The 20,718-nt window shown below is 38.3% G+C and overlaps 1 protein-coding gene across 1 annotated transcript in view; it reads left to right on the top strand.

Moving 5' to 3' along the window:
* The window catches only part of MAGI2 (membrane associated guanylate kinase, WW and PDZ domain containing 2), a 527,738-nt gene that overhangs the window by 276,694 nt on the left and 230,326 nt on the right, over nucleotides 1–20,718 (top strand). Inside the window, 2 exon segments of the mRNA XM_009328383.1 lie at nucleotides 6,055–6,268; nucleotides 17,855–17,934. Of these exon segments, the coding sequence (XP_009326658.1) occupies nucleotides 6,055–6,268; nucleotides 17,855–17,934 (294 nt within the window).

Genomic DNA, 20,718 nt, shown 5'->3' with positions numbered 1-20,718 from the left:
CCCAGTCTCCATGTGCCCTGTTTTCCTTCCCCCACATCAGCTCCTAGTTCTTATCGTGTTAGTGCCTTCATGCAAAGCACCAAAACCCAAGTATGGCTACAGGTCTGTGGGAAAGGGAGCAGCTCCAAGGCTGCAGAGGGATATTTTCACAAGAAAACAGATGCACATAGCTCAGCAAACATGACTTAAACTACTCTTATATCCAACAGTTATTTAAAATGGATGGACTGTTTCCTGTGCCAAAGTTAACAAATTAGTCATTTAGATACAATAAGGGTATAAAGAGCTGCGATATTTTCCTTCAGACCTGCTAAAACCACTTCATAAATTACTATTTAATAATATTTCCTTTAATTCGTCCTCTGCTGATATTGCTTAGATCGTCTGGTTTGATACTTTTGGAGGAAGAGAATAAGTTTTTAAACTTTACTGCATGAATAATCTGCAGCATTAAAATAAAGGAATAAAGTGACAAGGCCCTCTTACGTGTTTAGATGGCAAATTTCAAGAGTGAGACTGTAACTAATAGAAACAATTTAAAGTACAAGCAACACCATTGATGAAGGCTTAAATTCTGAGACTATCAAAACATAACTACCAGTTATTTCTAAAAAAAAGGTCACTAGGTTGTCTAAGAGCTGTATAGAGAATATGTCATGTTAACCAGTAATATTTTAACTGCTGGTATTTGGAGTTGGAGTACTACAGAGATGAACTTCCAGTATTTAATGATAAGTAGGTATTTGTAACATTCACATTATCTTCTTCCCAAAGTTCTTGGTATTCCACATAAGCAGTAACTTGCTGGTGCTTTACTGGTGCCTATTTTGTCACTTCCCAGGACACTCACTGTTGAGATATTGTGCTAAACTGCTTTTGAAAACTGGACCATGTAATCTGTTTTGTAGTGAGACAGCAGATCTAGTAGGCTATATCGCTTGATGTAAAGTCAATTGATTGGTTTTTTAGTGACAAAAATACTTCTGGACCCATATTATGGTACAATTTTAGGATCTTTTTTTATACCATATGTTGTCTGAAGATAAATATTTGTGCTCACAGTGTGTTGCTGTAGTATTTCAAATTTTAGTTGTATATTTAAGACACTGCTAGTTTTTAACCAGAACTCCTGTTTTTTATCAAATCAAACATTATGTATGAATATATATTAGCAGAAAGAAAAACAGTAAGGTAAATATATACCTTACCTGGAGTATGTGAATGATAGATACATATAATAAAAGATAAGATGACACCGTAGGGCTGTATTCCAGATAAGTGTGACTAGGATGTCCGTTGTGTAAAGCTTGTTATTAAATGGCATTAGGCAATTCTACCTTAATTGCTTGGTCTTTAGTCATCACAATGCCTTCTCCATTATCAAAGTAAGCTATTCAAAAATAATGATCCAGGAATTAATAATTCATGAGATTGGCTTTTAAATAATTATATTTTTAAGTTGTTAAATAAACATCAGATTCCTTTTTCCCCCCACTATATTTTGATAGCAATCTCTTATCTTAGACAAGCTCAGAATATTTCTTCTAATCCTCAAGGCTTAATTTTCACATTTTTTCTTCTATCATGATGGCTGGGATTTGTTAATATAGTTACTGAAAATCAAGAATCTGACCTCATCAGACCTATTGAAAATAATAACTTGAGAAAAAACACATATTACAGATATCAAGCTAAAATCCCAAGACACAGCAACGTCACCACATCTGTGCACTATCAGACCAATCGGCTGATCATTAGCCATTGTGTGTGATGCACCTGTGGTCCAAATTTATTTGTTCTACTGCGGTCATATGTACTGTGTGGCGTTATGCCTTGTCTTCAGTTTAATCTGTACAGCATTGTTCCTGGAGCAGAAATGTGGTCAAGACTGCAGGTAGCCTCAGGAATACCACTCACAGATCTGTCAATGATGCTTGAGACAGATGAGAACTCACTTTTGCTTTGCAGAGATAAGAACAAAAACCCCAAAGAATTTATCAGCAATTATTGTCCTATTCTCAGGGGAAGTGGAGATCATATATCCTCTCCGCTTTGCAGGAAACTTTTACACATTTGAAAATGCTTCCCCTACCCATCAGTCTTTTATCCTCAAGACTAAAAAAAAAACCTATTCTTCAATCTTTCCATACTTCCAATCTTTTTCTTTTTTTTTTTTTCTTTTCTGTCATCTGGACTGTTTCCCATCTTCCTTGACATGAAATTCTCAAAACTGGGCACAGTACTCCTGATTAAACCTTACTGTAGCTGAAGGTGAAAGGACCTGTATCGAATATGCTTACTCTTCCTGCCTATTATGCTGCTTGTTTTCCTTTTTCAATAGTATCATTATTGACTGAAGATAATGGTTAGACATCCCTCACACGTCCCCATACCTCCACTGTATTTTCACTAGGAGTTCTGCCTAGGCATTTGCTCCCCATCTTGTATTTTTACAGCTGATTGTGGCATTTTGCACCAGACAGATGCCACATATTTTGGAAAGCCAAGGCGGCGGAGAGGGGGGATTTGGGAGTGGTAGACAAGGAGGGGACTTCAGCTCCCCTGGGATCCTGCTGCTCTGCTGTGGGATGCAACTGAGCAAAACTTGCACTTGTGTGCAATTAGCACAACTCTTGCTAATTGATTTCTTCCCACAGACAGATTCACATTTCCAAATAGCATAAAATCACTGTAATACCACATAGTTCAAGTATGAGTTAAGATTTAGCAGCATGAGCTGCATATGGCTGTAGAGCTATAGACCATCACCCTGTTCAAGACCGGATCTACGTTTTTTTTTTCACACAAGGCTGCATGTGTCAGTGTCAAAAATCTTTTTTTAAGATCATGAAAACTATATCTACCATTTTTCCCCAAGGAGCAGCACCTGCTACTCTGTCATGAAAAGAAATAATACTAGTTTGGCACAATTTCTTCCTGAAAAATCTTGACAATTATTTATCACCTTTGAAGAGCTTACATGTAGGTTGTTTGATTGCTGGTCCCACTGTCCTTCTAGGAATTAAAAATAGAAAGATGTGAAGTTACAGTTACATGGGTCTTCCTCCTCCTTTTTTACAAAAAGATGTAATGGCCTAGTTGAGCAAATTATTTCAAAGGGAACTTAGGTGCTCGGAAATTAAGAATATAAAACTATCTAAAAACCTAAATCATGGACACTTTGCTGAAACCAGGACTGTGTCTGTTTTTTCTAAGTTTCTTTTCTCCATGAAGTCTCAAAGGTGTAGCCATTACTAGCCATGAGTCTGCTTCATTGGTTCCCTCAGTAGCCTAGGTTTCATTTCATCGGGCTCTGCCAACTGAGAATGGCTGCTTCACCTAAGTTGTACCTGACCTGTTCTCTGCCCACTCTACTCTGAGTTCTTTAGCCCTATCGCTGACATTAATTATGTTAGTCATTTAATCACAGGTAATCTTTTTGCAGTAGTGACTGAGGCAAAAAGAACACTAACTGCCTTGGGTTTTTTATGCGTCATATATTATTAGCTTTCCTTCCTTTCCACATAGTGAAATGAGTCTGCTTTTGGTCGTTGTCTTATTATTAATGCACTTACAGAAAGTTTTCTTGTCACCTCTAATGTCCCTGACTATCTCATTTTCTAGACTGACTGTTCTGCTTTGCTGTTACATGCCCATATTGTTTTTCTGTGTTCATCCTTAACAATTTAATCTAGTTTTCACCTTTTGTACAATTCTATATCAAGTAGCAGACCATTGAAAAGTCATGGCTTAATCAAAATGATCTCTCGTTATACTTACTATTTTTCTTTTTCGTTAGGAAAATTTGTGCTTGAACTCTTAGTATTGTTTATTTAATCTTTACCAGTTTGCCTGAACTCCTTTTCCCTGAACTCCTTTTCCCTTACTGTTGCTTGCCATAACATTAAATTTATTAATTCTGTGAATTTATTAAAATCTGGTGGGTTTAAGACCATTTTTGTTAATTTTTTAAGACCATTGTTGTTAATTTTTTGTTGTTCTTCTTTCTTGCTGTCCTAAGCGTCACAAATTAGATCATTTCACCCAAATTGTCTTCCACCTCCTACATATTTCACACAAGTATCTGCATGGTTCTGTGCTCTGGATGCACCGTTAGTTCATTTAAAAATTTTTCACCTTCTTGAACTTTATTGTAGACTACATTGTTGACTTCTTTTAAAAACTTATTCTCTCCTTTCTTTTTTTATAATTATCCACAGACTTCAATATCATCCATATAATATTACTCAGAGCAAGTGTATATATATTTTTGATGATACAAAATCATACATACTTCCTTCATTCCTTACATATCTTTATGAACAAGCTCTATTGTTCATAGTCTCTAGTCAATCTAGTCTCTATTACACCAATTATGCATCATTTTGATTAAATGTTGGTGTACAAGTTCACAGTTTGTTCTCAGTTCTCCTCTGATATTCATTGTCTGTGTTCCTATGGTTTTTATCTATTGGTGAGTTTATGTCATTAGCCTTCACGTAACCTAATATAACGCCATGCTCACTATGTCTGAGATTGATTTCCCTTCATTTTAACTATCTAGAAACTGAGCAACTAGTCTAAGCAGGACTGAATTTGGTTTACCTACCTTAACATGTAGGGTCATTTCAGCCATCTGACTAGGATCCCATCATAGTCACTGGAGATTCAGTCAATATATTAAAATCGTGAATTTATTTTAGTTGCTGTTCATTTGGCCAAAAATAGGGGTCTGAACACTTTTTCAATGTGATCAGGCTTCATTTAAGTGCAACAGAAAAAAGGATCCAAGGATGAGAGCTTCTGTTGTCCACTGAGGCAACAGGTTCCTGCCACACTTTTTCAAGTAATAGTTCCTAGACAGACCATATGATAAAACACAGCTTACAAACACATACCTAGTAGACCAGTCAACCAAACTTATTCACCTCCAAGGATGAAGGAATCTCTTTCTTTATGGGGACAAGTTCTCTCAGGCATCCTCTGTTTGAGCTAGAAGTAGTCAAGAAAAGATTGTGTTTTCTCCACTGTCAATAGCTGTGTGCATGGAAGCCCTGCTATGTGATACTCATTCATGCAAATGACCATGTAGACTCTTAAGTGTGGAGGTAAGTGTTCAATAATGTGGATAAGGCACATTTAGACTCCTGATATTGCACACCTGCTCCCTATTTAGCTGATTTTTTTTTTTTTGAGGTATCTCTGTGGTTTTGTCTTATGTTTGTGTTCAGCGGACATTTTAACAAGTATTGCTAAGTTCTACTACACTTGCTTAGCTAAAAGTATGTGGACTGGACTGTGGGAACTGATAGTGGTAGAGATACTGTTGGACACCACATTTTTTTAATTTCTGACTTTATGGAAAGTAAAATCAATGAAAAGTGAAAGATCAGTACTGAAAAAGACATAGGAAAGGAAGACTCCTTCCTGAGTATGTTCTTGGTCACAGTGAGACACAACCATATTGGGTATAGGAAGCATTTGGCATTGGCTGTGGGAAACTAAGCGTCCCACAGATTATACTGGTAATGAAAACACAACCACTTTCTATATGGTTAATATATTGCTATGAGTTGATGGATGTCATATTGATTTCTCTGATGTACGGATATAGGTAAAGCAATTAGTGTATATACTTCTTTAATTGAAAAGGATCTGTTGTGTGTAGTAAAACAGCAGGGTACTTGCTTTATGCGTGCATAATTTGAAAAGTTAAAACACAAGACAGTAGCGCTGCTGGATATGAGGCTGCCTTCTGCTCAGTGCTAACTGCTGGTCTGGAAGGACTCCTGGGACAGAATGAGCCAGAACTCTTTGGCTTGTTTCTTAGCTCTTTATTAGTTTCTTGTTTCAGTTTGATTTTATTGCTTTATTTTCTTTTATTATGTTCCAGATAAAATGCATCATCAGAGGGACTCTTGTGTAAACCCAACAGAATTTTCCTCTTTATTTCAAGACTTGCAGTTCATAGAGTATTCTTTGGAGACTTGCACCTGGTAAATTCTCCACCATTAACTTGGATATCCAAAACCTGTAATTTTTCTTCTCTTGTAGAATCAAGTGAACATGAAGAGAAGAGTACAGGTGTCTCAGGTGAGGTATCTTCTACCCAACCTTGTCCTGCACCAGGATATACTCAGCCTGAAGAAGCAAAGGAGGATATGGATGTAACAAAACAGACTAAACCTGAAGAGAATGATGACTTGGGCCCACTGCCTGATAACTGGGAAATGGCTTATACAGAAAAGGGGGAAGTCTACTTTATTGAGTGAGTCTTATTTCTTCTCTTTCTAATAGCTGTATTGTATTTAACTGGGTGGGGAAATGGTTTGTATGGTGGAGTGGAGCATTGCACTCCTTCTCATTAAAACAGCAGGATGCTCCTGAGAGCTGGTGGCAATGCCTGCGTTACTGATGTACATTGAAGCATGCTGTTTTTTAAGATGGGTGACTGGACTGCTTAGCACTTCAATGGCAGCAATGAAAGCTGTTGTTTCTTCTGGCGAAAGCAAAGCTTATGTGCTGTTCTGGTGTTTATGGGAGAGTAGCACAATCACTGGGTTCTTCCTTATGTGGACAGAGGTGGAGAGGGTTGAGCTTTTTGCCAATTTAAAGAAAGCAAGCTAGGTGGGCTAAAAACCAGCTAGACCATGCTATATTTAGAAATAATAAAATAAATGAGTGGACAATAAGGAGAATTAATTATGTGTAGAAAGGTTTTCCTTTTGGTAGGTTATACATAACTGTTGCTACTGTTGCTAATTAGCCAACTCATGGAACAAATGGATATGAAAGTTCTAAAAAAAAAAAAAAAAAAGAAAGGAAAAACCAACATCCTCATCAGCAGAACACTACTTAAAGAGGTAGCAGTAGCATTTCTGTTTGCTTTAAGGAACTGCCTCAAACAATTTGGAGCATTAACCATTATTCTGATTATTAGTAGGTAAAACTAACATTTGGTGGTGTCAATTCTGCTTTAAGTCCCTTATTTCATGTAAAATTTTATGACTATCACATGAAGTGTAAACAAATTATAGGAATAAATTTGTGTACATGATTTTTCATGAACGCTGGCATGACCAACTATAGCTTCTGGCATATACATGGCTGAAGAGAGCAGTAACTATTAAAACATAAGTGTCTTTGCTGAAAAGGGCAAAAATATACTTATTCTAGAAAAAGACTAATTATAGTAACTTTACCCAAGCAAGCAGAGAAGAACTAAGATGACCTCAGGACTAGCTCAAACCCTTGTTTCCTTCTTACCTCACTCCTAAATTTAATTTTTCTGCACATACTGAATGCTCTGACAGAGCTCAGACTGAATTATGTGGCACTTTTATTTTACTTGTTGTAACAAAAACCTGATACGTTTGGAGGGTGGGGGACGGGATGATGCATAGGTCACTAACACACCAAACTGTGACAGTGCTAAATGCTGCAGCAGGTAATTTAATAGAAAATAAATTTATATTTTGTAACAACCACAGTGAATGCAAATAGCCCTGCCGCTGCAGCCATTCCACTCCACAAATTCCTTTGATGTTACAGCTTACTTCCTTTCCTGGAAATGCTTTGGTTTACACTGCAGTTCTGACAATGTTCATCATTCACTTCCACTAAATGAATGTTATGTAAAGCAGAGAAATCAATCAGAGGTGCAGACTGGATAGAAAGACTGTTATAAGGGCTCGTTGCCTTTGGGATTATATTCTTGAATAATGTAATTGCAAAAAAAGTGCAATTACACATCTGTAAAAATACCAGATTATTTACTAGAATCCTAGCAAAGGAACAACTCCTCCATCGTTTGAGTTTTCACATTGCACAGTCTTCACAGGGTTAAGTAGGAATGTAATGCTGTGGGGATGCTGTTAAATTGCCTCTTTGTTTACAAGTCACTTTGGTTAATGGCATGAAGAGACTCCATTTGCTTTCGCAAAAAACAGAAAGATAAAAAGACAACAAAAACCTATTTGTCTAACAACATCTCCCCGAACAGTAGTAAAGATTGTACTAGATTATTAAATAATAGATGAAAACCAAACATTTTTAAAGTGTACATCACAATGGGTGAAAAAAAAGTCATACTAGACAGCATCTTTTATTGCTTTATTTGAGGCTCATGTGAATTGTGCCTTTAAACCCTAAGGACTTCAAGCAGTAAGCGATCTCAAATTCCAGATTGTCACAGGTATATCCAAAGATCTTAGATTTCATGACAGCATTTTCATTCATTCACCTCAAACTAACCTCTAAAATTTGTATGTGAGCTCATTTATCAAAACTGCCATCAGAAGTAACATGGCAGATTTACAGTGAGAAAGGGAGTGATTTCATAAGAAGAAAGATAACTGTCTGAAGACACTATTATTTATTTGTTAATCATTAATGGCCCAGTTAGCATTTTGTAAAGCACACTGGAAGGAACTTCCTCTGCCTCAAGGTCTAAAAAGAAAAAAATAAATCATATACTAGATTCACTGGATGATTCAGAAGATGGTTGTATTTTAGAGCATGGCTTGGTCTGTTTCTTCCTTTCTTTCCCTTTTTTGACATAGGTGCATGACCTTATGTTTACCTATATTAGCATTCACAGACAGAACAGGAAGAGATCCCTTCTTACTGCATAATACTTACCACTGTTTAAGAGCTACTTAAGTACATTTCTTGGGCTGTTTCCAGCCTTCCTTACATATGAATCCAAATTTTCAAATACAAACACACACCACACAAATAGGATTCCATCTTCTACGTTTGCTTTCATTGAGAACATATGCTAATGAGAACATGCAATAATTAAAACACTGTACATAAATAGGAATACCACCAAAAAAACCTCCATTTCTGCTCCTTCTTTTCTACTTTAAATAAGGCTGATGAGTGTGACGTATTTTGGCATGCTTAAATAAATTGTAGCCATCACTAATTTTTAGTTTTTCCCTCTCCCAGGGCTAAGGAAAGGCTGCAGTTCCCCATAGCCTTCAGACCTCACCTTGCCAACTACTCTCCAACCACATACTAGAGACATGAGTGTTGTGTTGTCCTCACAAAGTCAGCAGGCGTTGGTTGCATTGGATCCTGGGCAATTGATGTTTGCTGTGTTGGTCAGTGTTGAAGGGAATACAAAAGGACCAAGTCTCTCAGTGCATCCGCTATCATGTGTAGTCAGTCTTGAATGTGGCCTTCACCCAACCCTCCAACTCCATCACATAAACCATGACATTATAGACTCTCCTGTAGAGATGGTTACGCATTATGATGCTTATTTATAAAAGGCAGAATTGATTTTGCCTTTCCCTCCAGCGCTCTATCCGCCTATAGGCAGCAGAGCTCTCTGGAAGGAGTGTGGAGAGATGAAGACATTTAACCAGGAAGAGCTGCGGTAAGTTAAGCTGAGCTACAACTAAGCCTCGATGAATAGTCTCAAGGACATTATTACGTAGCCCATAACAAAAGCTATTTACCTCTATGCCGTTCAAAAGCACAGATGGTTTCCTTTGCTTATACTACATTAATAATTGTTTTGTTAGTGGAGAAAAGCCTAGAATAAATTCAAACCTCTGAAATACATCTTTAAAGGATCATCATCTTTGACTTGTGGTGATGATTTTTAGGAGAATTTGGCCACATGAGGTTTAACAAACCACTTTCCAGTACATCTCACAGACATTCAGTCTCTTCCTACTTCAACACCTACTTCTCTGAGCAGTGTAGTCAGCATTGCTTTTTGGACCTGTTGCAATATCTTTTTCTAGTTGTTAAAGCTGCTTTTTTTATGAGAGCACCATAAAAGACTACAAAACAGCTATAAAATAGGCCTCTGCCAAGGACTCCCCTCTTCACAGTAAAAAACAGCCATTAAGTTTTTGAATACAGCTGGTGCTATTTCAGGTGTTACCTGAAAAGAAGTACAGCTACAAATTGGAAAAGTAAAATCCTGACCTAGTTTGTTTCTAAGAATATTGCTACTGACTTCAATGGGATCACTATTTCTTCGTAGTAGTTTTTAAGGTAGGAAAGTCTTTTGGTTGTAGGAATTACATGTTTATCCTAACATGTTGCTTATGTGAAGAATCATGATATATTTAGCTGTTCCTGGTTGCTCCATCAGTTCACCATCAGAAAGCAGGATATATTAGTTAAGCTTGGCTACACCATTACATTTCATAACTTCATCTTTTGTATTAGAAGATGCTAAAAGTACTGAGGTGGAAGTACACCCTTCTACCTGCTCAAGATTACTTCCATATCCTGCAATAATTACCCTATCTCTTATAAACTAGCTTGGCACTTTTGAGAGTATGTTACATCATCAGTGTATCAGTGCATAATATTGAAATTCACCATGTTTTGGTTGTATGGTTATTTCTACTACTTTAATTAAGTAGCAATTAAGGTGAAGGATTTTTTTTTACATGCTGGTTTAATATTCGCTTCTGATGGGATTATTCTTCTTTGGGAAGCAAGCCATCTTGTATCAGTGTGACTTTATTGTGTGGACAGTTCTGAATCATCAGGGCTTGTGTGAATTTGATCATATATGTCCATAATTCTTTTTCCTTCTTTATATGTTGTATTGAATTGGTCAGCTTTGGTCAGCATAACAATGATCAGATCTCTAATGCTCTTTGGACTTCAACATGACAGACAGTGGGACAGGCAACAGAAAAGATCTCTCTTGGTTTCTTTCTCCTGAGACCACTTCCTTGCCTCATGACAAATTAATTAGGAATGGGGAGATGGTAGAACTGGAAAGAATTTGGGGAATGCTGAATTCTTTTCTTTTCTTGTCTTTTGAAGTTATAAAGACATTCTCAGTCTGTACTAGTGGTGTATTGTCCCTTGCTCCCACTTGCTGTTTTTATCTATGCTGACAACCAGGTCAAACTGCCAGCTCAACTCCTGTTGTCTTTCCTCACTTTCTTATTTTTTGTCTTTCCCCCAAAGGTCTCTGCTGCTCTGCTCTGCAGAACTCCTCTCCCAACACCTTTCCTCTGATGTTTGTAGTGGTATTATAATTTTTCTCCTTTGTATTTATTGAACTAGAAGATTCAGATCACCTGGCTTGCCATATAACATTAGGTATCTAGTATGAACCAGTTGCCAAGGCTCCTTCTGTGGTCAATGGAGAGAGATAATTACCTCCAGAGGCTGATTCATCCTGTCCGAAGATAAGGGCAGAATTAATTTGCCTAAATGTAGGTGCTTCTACCAGTAAAGATGCCCTTGGATATCCAAGGGTACGTCTGCAGTAGTATCTAAGTTTGTGTCAGGAGTACACTTTTGAAGCAAATCCGGTTGTCTCCACGCACTGTGATTTGACTTCAGAGTACATGAACTGGATTCCTTTCAGATGAAACTAAAAAGAAAGTTGATTACTAGGAATGCACTTAATTGTCTTCAACCCCTGAACCCCTGAACTCAGTCCATGAGACAGATTTGAGTTAAAACCAGCCTGATCGAAACCACGTCTATATCTAAATTAGCAATATCAGTAGACTGCAGAGTGGAACACTTGGTGCTGATAACCCAACATCCACAACTACTAGGTCTTTTCAGGTGCCACGGGCTGCATGCCTGTGAATGGCTGAAGTGCATTAGGTGACCTCTTGCTGTGTATCATCTGGTTTAAATTCAAGTGAAAGAAGCTTACAAGCTGGGAGAATGCTCAGTGTGTAAATGAAGATAACTGAGAGATTCACTTGAAAAGTGACCTCCTGATCTGAGCCAAAGAACTACTGTAGAGGCACACTAATAGCCTAAGATATCTCCAGGAACCTGGCAGATATGACACAGAACCTGTCAAAAACAGTGCCTTTCTGGAGTGGCAGCCGGAGGCCATTTGGGAGATCCCATAGCACCCAGTATGTCACTAAGAGCATATGGTTAGGTCCCAGTCCCACTGGAAGATAGGTAAGATAGATTATTCTGTATAGGTGCCTCTCCCTTGAATAGAGAGGAATCCTACACAATTAGCTGTGTAATTTCTAGATGGCTGAAGTCACACGAGATGAAGCCCATTCTTTGTCAGAAGTTAACTGCCTGAGTCAAAGAGAGTGACTTTAACAGCAGAAATTACTGTAGGAGACTTTAGGCATTTATATATTCCCCCAAAAATCTTACATAAGCATCTTCTGCTCCTGTGAATGCCTAGAGGCACCACCACTGTGTTTGGGCTGAGTACGTAAGTGCTTGTCTACTGCCCAAGGCCAGCTGGGATTCACAGGATAGGCACTCCCAAAACTGTATCTCTTAAGGACCACATACTCTGGGCACATCTAAGAGACTGACAGCATGAAGTGCAACGCAAACTAACAGTCATAGCTGCTGCCATTCAAACCACAGCCAGAGGATGACTCCCTTTTGTATCTGTCCCTACATGTGTGCCAGAAGTTTGGGTAGCACCCCAGAAAGGATGAATTGCAAAATTGCCATTTTAATGCTCTGTTTTCCTGTCACTGTCCCCCTACGCATAAATTACTTGAAAATCATTATTGTGCTATCTGAAAAGCTCTGCAGATCTACAAATATTAGGCATACAAAAAGGAGGTAGGAGTAAGCATTTTAAAAGTCAGGTGGCCTACAGTGCACGTTGTTTTCCTCTGTCTCATATACTCCCCTTTGCTCAAGCTGTTATAATGAGGACCATCTTGAACGTAATGTATTCACAATAAAAACCCAAACAAACCTGTATGTGCTGTCCCCAAATACACTGAAGCTACACACTGGTAAACACCCATTTTGAAATGCCTTTCACAATACCGTGCAAATTACATACCTTGCAAGAGTCGCAATTTAGAATAGGTTTGCAGTGTTTTCAAAAGACATTAAGGCTATTACTGTCAGTAACTACTTTCTATATTCCCTTCAAAAATGTTTCAAGAGATTGTCTGAGGGCTTTGTTAGTACAAGAAACTTTATCTGTCAAAGTGCTTTAAACTGACAGATTGCTAACACAAATCCATTATATTCAAATCTTAAGTAAAATAATATACTGTCTAACAAATAATTATAATGAAAAGATAATACATTGTTAAATAAGAAAAGCCACATGCCTAATGTTTTTTACTTCCTAAAGGTATGGATGAGCATCCAGTGAGATTTCTGGAGAGGCTCTGGTCCTGGTACCTAGATCCAGTGGTGATAACAGGGAACTGGGGCATAAACAGTCCTGCGAATTCTTAAAAGCAGAGTTGCAAAGAAAAGCTGGAGAAGAACAGGGGGCTGAGTCAGGGTTTCTGGGAAGTATTCTGAACTTTCTTTCACTCTGTTTAAACCAGCCGAAATTTTTTTTTTTCACATATGTTTAACATTGTCTATAATTGATACCGGGGGATTCTGATTATAATAAACTATTGCTGCTGGATGTAAATACTTGGTAAAGAGGGAGGATTTAAGTTAGTTCAGCAATAATTATTTTATTGACTTTTGGCTACAATATTAAGCTCCGCTGCTTTACTGAGTGACTTTTTTTTTTTTCCAATTATTTTTCAAATCTGCACTACCCTTCAGGCCTATAAGCGGTTTCTATTTTGTACAGCAGGTAAAAACTTAGGATGAATTTTCAAATGTTAAGCTCTTCCCATCCTCCACATGCTTGAAGCAAAACCAAAGGGATCCTTCGTTGACTACTTCTAAAGTTTCCAAAATTAGGTATTTGCTCTTAATTTTAAGACAGATTCTAAGACATGCATGGTTGATTTGCCAGCACTTATCTCTTAGCTCAATCGTCCTAGCTAGTAATTAAGATAATTGAAATTGTGTAAGAATGGACTTTCTAAACCTGCCCTTTAATGATGAGGTATGGTTATTGCTGAGTAATGAAACAGTAGCCAGTAGAAAATGCTGGTGGAGCCACAGCTGTATTTCTCACAGGATGCTTTTGTTGCATCACTTCACTCTCATTCAGACAGTAACAACTGCTCCGACTGCCTGTTTGTGCATTTATTCCACAACTGCCTCTGCTATTCATCTGCAATTCATTCATAACTAATCTGTAAATCCCCAGCCCCTTCTCCTTCAGGTCTGTCTGTAAGACTTCCCAAATGGACACACGTCATTAGACCTAGTGGTAAGGCAGGCAGGTTATACACTGTACATTTTACAAGGTTTTTAGTGCTTAAGAAGCATTAACGTGCACAAGTCATGCAGCAAATATGCGTTAAAGTTACTTTTGCCATTGGTGTTGATTTGGCCATTTGACTGTTCCTTCTGTCTTCTTTCCCATTGTTAAAGCTTTCCTACCAAGGCTTCTTTTAAATGAGATGAAAAACTGTTTAGGAACTAAATATTGTTTCCCTTCAGCTTTTACAGATTCTAGTCTTCTGGCTGAAGAGGGAATAGGCAGAGCCCTGGGACACAGGGGACGTGGTGTCTTTCCTGAGATGCCCCTGCAGCCTGCCCTGGGACATTCAGCAAGCTGGCACCACCGTGCTTTTGTTCTTTCTCTCATTCCCAACATGTCCTAGCTGTGTGGGGAAGAAGCTGCCTCTCTTTTTTTCTATGGTTGGCTAATCTCAGTTCTAGTCCTTGCTGGAAGACAGTTAACAGGAGGTTACTCTGAACAACACTGGATAGTGCTAGCATGGCACCAGCTATGGCAAGAGCAGCATCTCTCCAAAACCCATAACTTGAAAGCTGGCACAAGGGAGGTTGCAAGAGTACCCTGCCAAATAAACCTCCTGTGTAGGACAGAATTAGACATGTGTACTAAACCACTGTGCTGTAACGCAGGACTACTTATTTCCCTCTGTTACTGAGAGCAGCACAACTGTAGTCACGTCTGTCGTCATTGTAGGAGTGTTTGTGTGTTGTGTACCTGGTTGCTAAGATGATCCAAGCAATCAGCACTATGTAGCGCTAAAGAGGACATTGATGGTACTGTAGAGGTGTTAGAAGACAGCTGGGGTTAATTCTGCCTTCTTTCAAGTAGGGTCTGTCTTCAGAGCAAGAACTTCTTTTTTACCCACTGGAGCACCAGTCTAGAAGCATTTAAAGTCCCATTGCAAGACGTAGCATGCCTGTTTAGTATAGGTGATAAAGTGGAGAGGCAGGGCAAGGGAGCAGGCATGGACATGGGTAAGGAGGAGAGGGATGATTTTCAAAAGGTACTTTGCTTCTTCAGTTACTTGTTATAGATAACTCATTCTTGCGGATGAGTTTTACTTTTACTAAATAGCTGAATGGGTTTGAGAGACAGTAACTAGAAGAGGAGATTGAGTGCTGTAAGAACTGATCTAGAGAAGATACCATCTTCATTCTCTGAAATATCTCTGCAGACTGAAGGATCACTCTTCTGATGGAACAGCTGTTGACTTTTTAATTTGTTTATGGTTTTGTTTAGAATGGCCACAGTGCACAAAACTGGAAGACATCAGTCCTTCTGGGTTTATGGAAGCCGCATTTATGCTGAAGGGAAGCGTAACTGCTTGTTGTTGTTCTCAGTTTCAACAAAAGCTTTGGAGGCTGTAATTCAACTAATTCACATTTTTAAACATTAATACTGAATTTGGCTTATTTTCAGCTTGGCACCTGTCTTTACAGATGCCTGAAAACTCATTTCTCAGGTCTATTCTAGAAATGTCATAGGGGTGTTTTCCGGGCTGGTGAATTGGTCTGTTCTGATGTTGTGTGGACTTGTGAGGAAAACACTGGCCAGCTGACTTGCAACAGAGTTTGCTTGTAGCACTGACTCTGCCACTGGCTTGTTTGGTGGCTGTGGACAGTCACTTGATGACTCTGTGACTCCATGTTCCCACCTTTAAAACAAGGGTGATGATTTTTATTTCCTTTGTAAAATGCTTTGAGATCCACTTTATACCGTAGCAAACATTACCAATAGTAGTCATATATACATATATATATACATATCTCTTTTAAAGCCATAGGAAACTATCTGTGAATCCCACTTAGTCCCTGCAACCAGTGGGTGTCCCTAAAATCATTCAGAATTGGCAGAGAGTGGCTGTTGTGCAGACATGCCCACACTCCAGAGATGTGACTGCAGCTTCCACAGGTATGCCCAAGCTCGCTCCGAGCTCTCGCCCTGCTGACGGGTTACCCATGACAGTGTGCAGCTCAGCTTGTGCTGCTGGCTGCACCCAACTAGCTCAGTAGATGCTGGGGGGATGAGCCCACGCTGGGCTCCATACTGCTGCAGTGACATTGTTGCCAGTATCTCCCCTAGTTAATTTAAAGCTAGCTCAAGTATGTCTGCACAAGCTGTAGTTAGGCAGTGACTGCGGTATAAAAATACACCCTATAGGAGACCACAGGCAGCTGGAGCTTCAGAGAAAGCGTCTTAGTTACATTTGCAATCAAGCGCGGGCTGCTGGCATCGTTTCAAATTTACCTTACCTTTGGCTTATCATTCTTCATACTCTGCAAATATAGCCCTGCTCTCAAAGAAAGGGAAGGTTTTGTTTATCCTCTTCACCTGTCGTGAATGGTGTTCTAGACCAGAGCATGCTTAAAATAGGAATTTAAATGCCTCAATTTTCATTTTAGTTGCCACTTTATCCATACGTAACTCTCATTTACCTTTTTTCCCATCCAAAATGTGGAGGAAGCTTTAACATGGTGACAATAATGCTGAGAAGTAGGTAGTATCACTCTGTTTTTAAAGAGAGAGAGAAATCGAGGCAGAGGAAAAGTTTTTTGCAATGGACTAAACAGGGAGTCAAGGTGGGAGAAGGAGCTGGCTCTAGGCATTTATTTTTCCCTGGGGGAACCAGTGGTGTTTGGACCACATGGACTGTACCAGTTAACCAATAACTCACCAACTACCAGTTGCATCCTAATCCATTTTTTGCCAGGTTCCCCATTATTGCACACCTTACACATGTTTATAAGAGAAGTCTTAAGTACACTTTAAAATGACACAGCAAATTAATAATAAACTACATAATTCAGTACTGTACGGAACAAGCATCCTCCTAGGATGTATCAGATAAATAAAACACGGGTTAGAAGTGTCTCTGAATGATGGCATTGTAGGAAAGGCATCTCAAAAAATAAAGGAGTAATGATCACATCCTTTTCTGGTTTATAGTCTTCCTTTCTTAATATATTTAAAATATTTGGCTCCAAATTCAAATGCTTATAGGAAAGGTATACATTGAAAAGATCTTGTTTTAAGTCTCATTAGCTGTGCTAAGTGTCAATTCATTTGGCAAAATATTCTCCCAGAAAACATTTTGTGCCAGTTCAACGCTATTTGATGGCTGATTCCTCAAAGATCTATTCTGAGTATAGAAAGGAGCCACATGATTCATTCAGCTTGTGCATATCTATTTTATCTCGATAGAAGGATTATATATGGAGAGATAAAGGTTTGTTAAACAAAGTATCATTAATCACTCTGTCCGGAAATGTGGACTTTGCAGGAGCATGTTGTAATTTGCATCACTTTTGCTATGCCTTGCCAGTGCTGCTGGTGAGAAATAACAAACTTGTATTTATAAAAAGGACAGGCTTAAGATGAAAATAATTCTATCCGAAAACTGTGAGAATGGTACAGAATCCTGTCGCCTGCACTCGTTCAACGGGAGAACACTGTATTTGTAATAAATTCCTTTTGCTCTGGATGAGTTCTGCATTTTCAATGAGGTTAACTTGGCAACATTCTAGTTGATTTTAATAAAAATAGCTGCTTTGAGGACAGAGAGCTGAGGTTGCCAAATTTACAGCTGCCTTGCACAATTACTCTTACACCTCCTTCAGGGCTACTTAGAACCAGTAAGCAAATTAAGTGTATCGATTGCAATTTTGTTGGACTAACCCTTTTTTCTTAAGGAATAAACTTGATTCCTTTCAGTATGTGTCTGCTCAGAGTGATCTCTTTTCTTTTCAGCCATAACACAAAGACAACATCATGGCTGGATCCACGACTTGCGAAAAAGGCTAAACCTCCAGAAGAGTGCAAAGAAAACGGTAGGTTATTAAGTTTTCGTTGCTGCTCAGAGGGGATTTGCCTTTGTGTGTGTGTGTTTCTCTCAGTTCTTACAAAAATCAGGCATTTGGGGGAATGATGAAAGGTGTTTAATTGCTGCTTTGGTTAGAAGCCATAAGTGATACCAGTTCTCAGTGTGCCATGTGTTTCTGCTTTTTATTCCCCTTTCTGATGCTATCCAAAGCTGAGGATCACAAGTGTGTTTTCTGCCTGTTGTGTGTGTGACTCCGGGACTGACCCTCTCCCTCATCTCCTACAGAGAACTTTGGTCTGCAGAACAGAATCCCTTTTCAGATTCTGAGCTTTTAATCTACAGGCGATTCAATGCATAAGGGAAACTAGCAGCACCGTTGGAATATGAATATTGTTTGATTTGTATTTAAAGGTACAGTGCTATGCTATTTAGTAGCCAATTTAAACAAAATAGTGTCTGATAAAGCAGAGTGTGGGAGGGAGAAAAGAGATCAGTGTCTGTCAGAGTTCAAGGCTGGATTTGGGGGGTACTGCATTGTTAATGTTTTAAAATTTAAAGGCGTAAATAATGTTGAGGATGCTTAAAGGAGCTGTAGCTGTTGTGCAGGAGAGATGACTATACTGACAGATTCAGAGATATGAAATAATACAGATCATATCGAACTATCTTATATGCATTCAGTATATTTTCTATTTTTTCTCTGGCAAAGTTTCAGTAATCAAAATAATTTAATAAAGCCAATGTAAAAATGTATTGTAATAGAACTTTTTCTGAGAAGGTTTTTTTTCATTGTTTTATAGTTCAGTGTCAGTTCAATTAGCCAGTTAAGAAGTAATGATTTCTAAAGTCTACTTATTTTATTATTTTGACATACAGAGGATTAAATGTATGCATGCTATGTGCATTAATTCAAAGCATTTTTAAATATTTTAAACGTATTAATAGGTTTCCATGTACTGCACCTGATTTATTTTAAATTTTCCGAAATACATTAATTTGATTAATGTAAATACTATTAACAGAAAGAAAACTCAGTGCCGTTTTGGGCTGATAAAGAGGTCACTGAGGAGTTGCTGGCTGTATGAAATGCAGGGTCAGTGGTTTGGTAAAGAATGTTCCTGGGTTTTTTTGTAAATGGCTTCATTTTGAAAGATTACTGTATTCCAAAAATCCCTTCCTTATTTCAGCAGTAATTCTGACGTTCTCTTCTGACATCAGAAATTACATGTCTGAATGATTTTGTGATGCTTATTCTAGCACTGACAACACTAGCTCCTGGAGTAAATTCTACAGTGAATACAACAGAAGTGTGTTACTGAAACAAAACAAGGGCACAGGAGTTTTGCAGAATAAATCTCTCACATTACTTATATGAAGCTATATCTTTGCCTGATCCTTAAGGAATACTAGTGGAAAAAGCAGAAGAAAAATCCACCAATATCTGTGGAGTAACATATCACAGGGTTACTTGGAGTAAATGTGTGTTACTTTTTTTTCTTTTTTCTTTTTCTGTTAGCTGCTTTATACTGAGATCACAATAAGTACTGAAATATTTTAAAAAAATACCAAGATACCTGGAACAATTTAAAATGAAGATCGGTGCATGAAAGAAACAGCATTATTTTGTAGTTATATGACTAGTGGATTATTGAATTACTATAGTATGCTGGGTCATGTTGTTCTTTTAAGAGTTGCTCATCTCATTAATGCAAAGCACTTGAAGTGAAGCATAAAAGACTTTAGGTAGAGATCTGTTCCTACAGAGATTGTTCCTGCAACATCCTCTCTTCTTCTAAGGTTCTTTGGTTGTTCAAAAATTGTTGTGGTGTTTTTGTTGTTTTTTTTTTTTAATCCAATAGCTGCACAAGAAAAGGTTCTTAAAATGTCTACTATGCCTTAAAATGCCTGTACCTTGCCATTGAGGTCCAACACCAGGGAGTTTGTTACAGCACATGGAGATTTGGAATTTTTGTTTTGATCAAGGATTTTGTAAGATCAAGGATTAATTTCACACGCTTTTCAGCTATGGCTTGGTAGATGTTTTTTATGCCAAACATCTTTTCTGTTACACTTTATGATTTATTCTGGCACATTTTACTCAGAGATACAAAATTTTAGAAAGACGTCAGTGTTTAGCTAGGAAATGATACCTACCTTGCTTCTTTATCACTATCAGCATAACTTGTGTTTTTCATTGACATTCATTTTGTCACATCTGAAACTTGTTTTGATTCACTGAGATACATTATGATGTCCTTATCACCTATCAGATTCTGCAATCAGGTTTTCATTTTGAACAACCCAACTTTTCTGTTCTCCTTTCAGTGCAAATCCTGACAAATCCTCCTTCTTCATTCTGCCACCAGCACACAGTTTCCACACCAGACAACGTCCAAGCAGCATACAATATTTGAGTCCTGATGTTCTGGGCTAGCAATATAGAGGGCCCCCTCTGCTCCAGGCATTTCCTCTCTTCCACTTTCAGCTCTTCAATACTCCTTGCCAAATATGATTTCTTCATTTTCTCTGGCTTCTATATCTGCAAGTCCCAGTGTTTGCTCATCTCTCTGCAAAATCTGAATCAACCTTCCAGCACATCCCTCCTCTTGGAAAAATTTTCACATGCCTTTGCCAAGAGATTGACAAGCTCTACCAAGTCAAGCTTTCTTTGCCTCCATGCTGTGGACTCTTTCTGTTTTCCTTTAATGACATCCACTGCTCTAAACCCCTTTGTAGGTCAGGAGGTTTTAAGGCCTGATCTTTATTTCTGTCTCTGCCATGGAACTTCTGT

Source organism: Pygoscelis adeliae, unplaced genomic scaffold, assembly GCF_000699105.1.
Source record: "Pygoscelis adeliae isolate BGI_AS28 unplaced genomic scaffold, ASM69910v1 Scaffold267, whole genome shotgun sequence".
NCBI lineage: Eukaryota > Metazoa > Chordata > Aves > Sphenisciformes > Spheniscidae > Pygoscelis > Pygoscelis adeliae.
The sequence above is the reverse complement of the archived record's forward strand: the minus strand, read 5'-3'. Positions and strand labels throughout refer to the sequence as shown.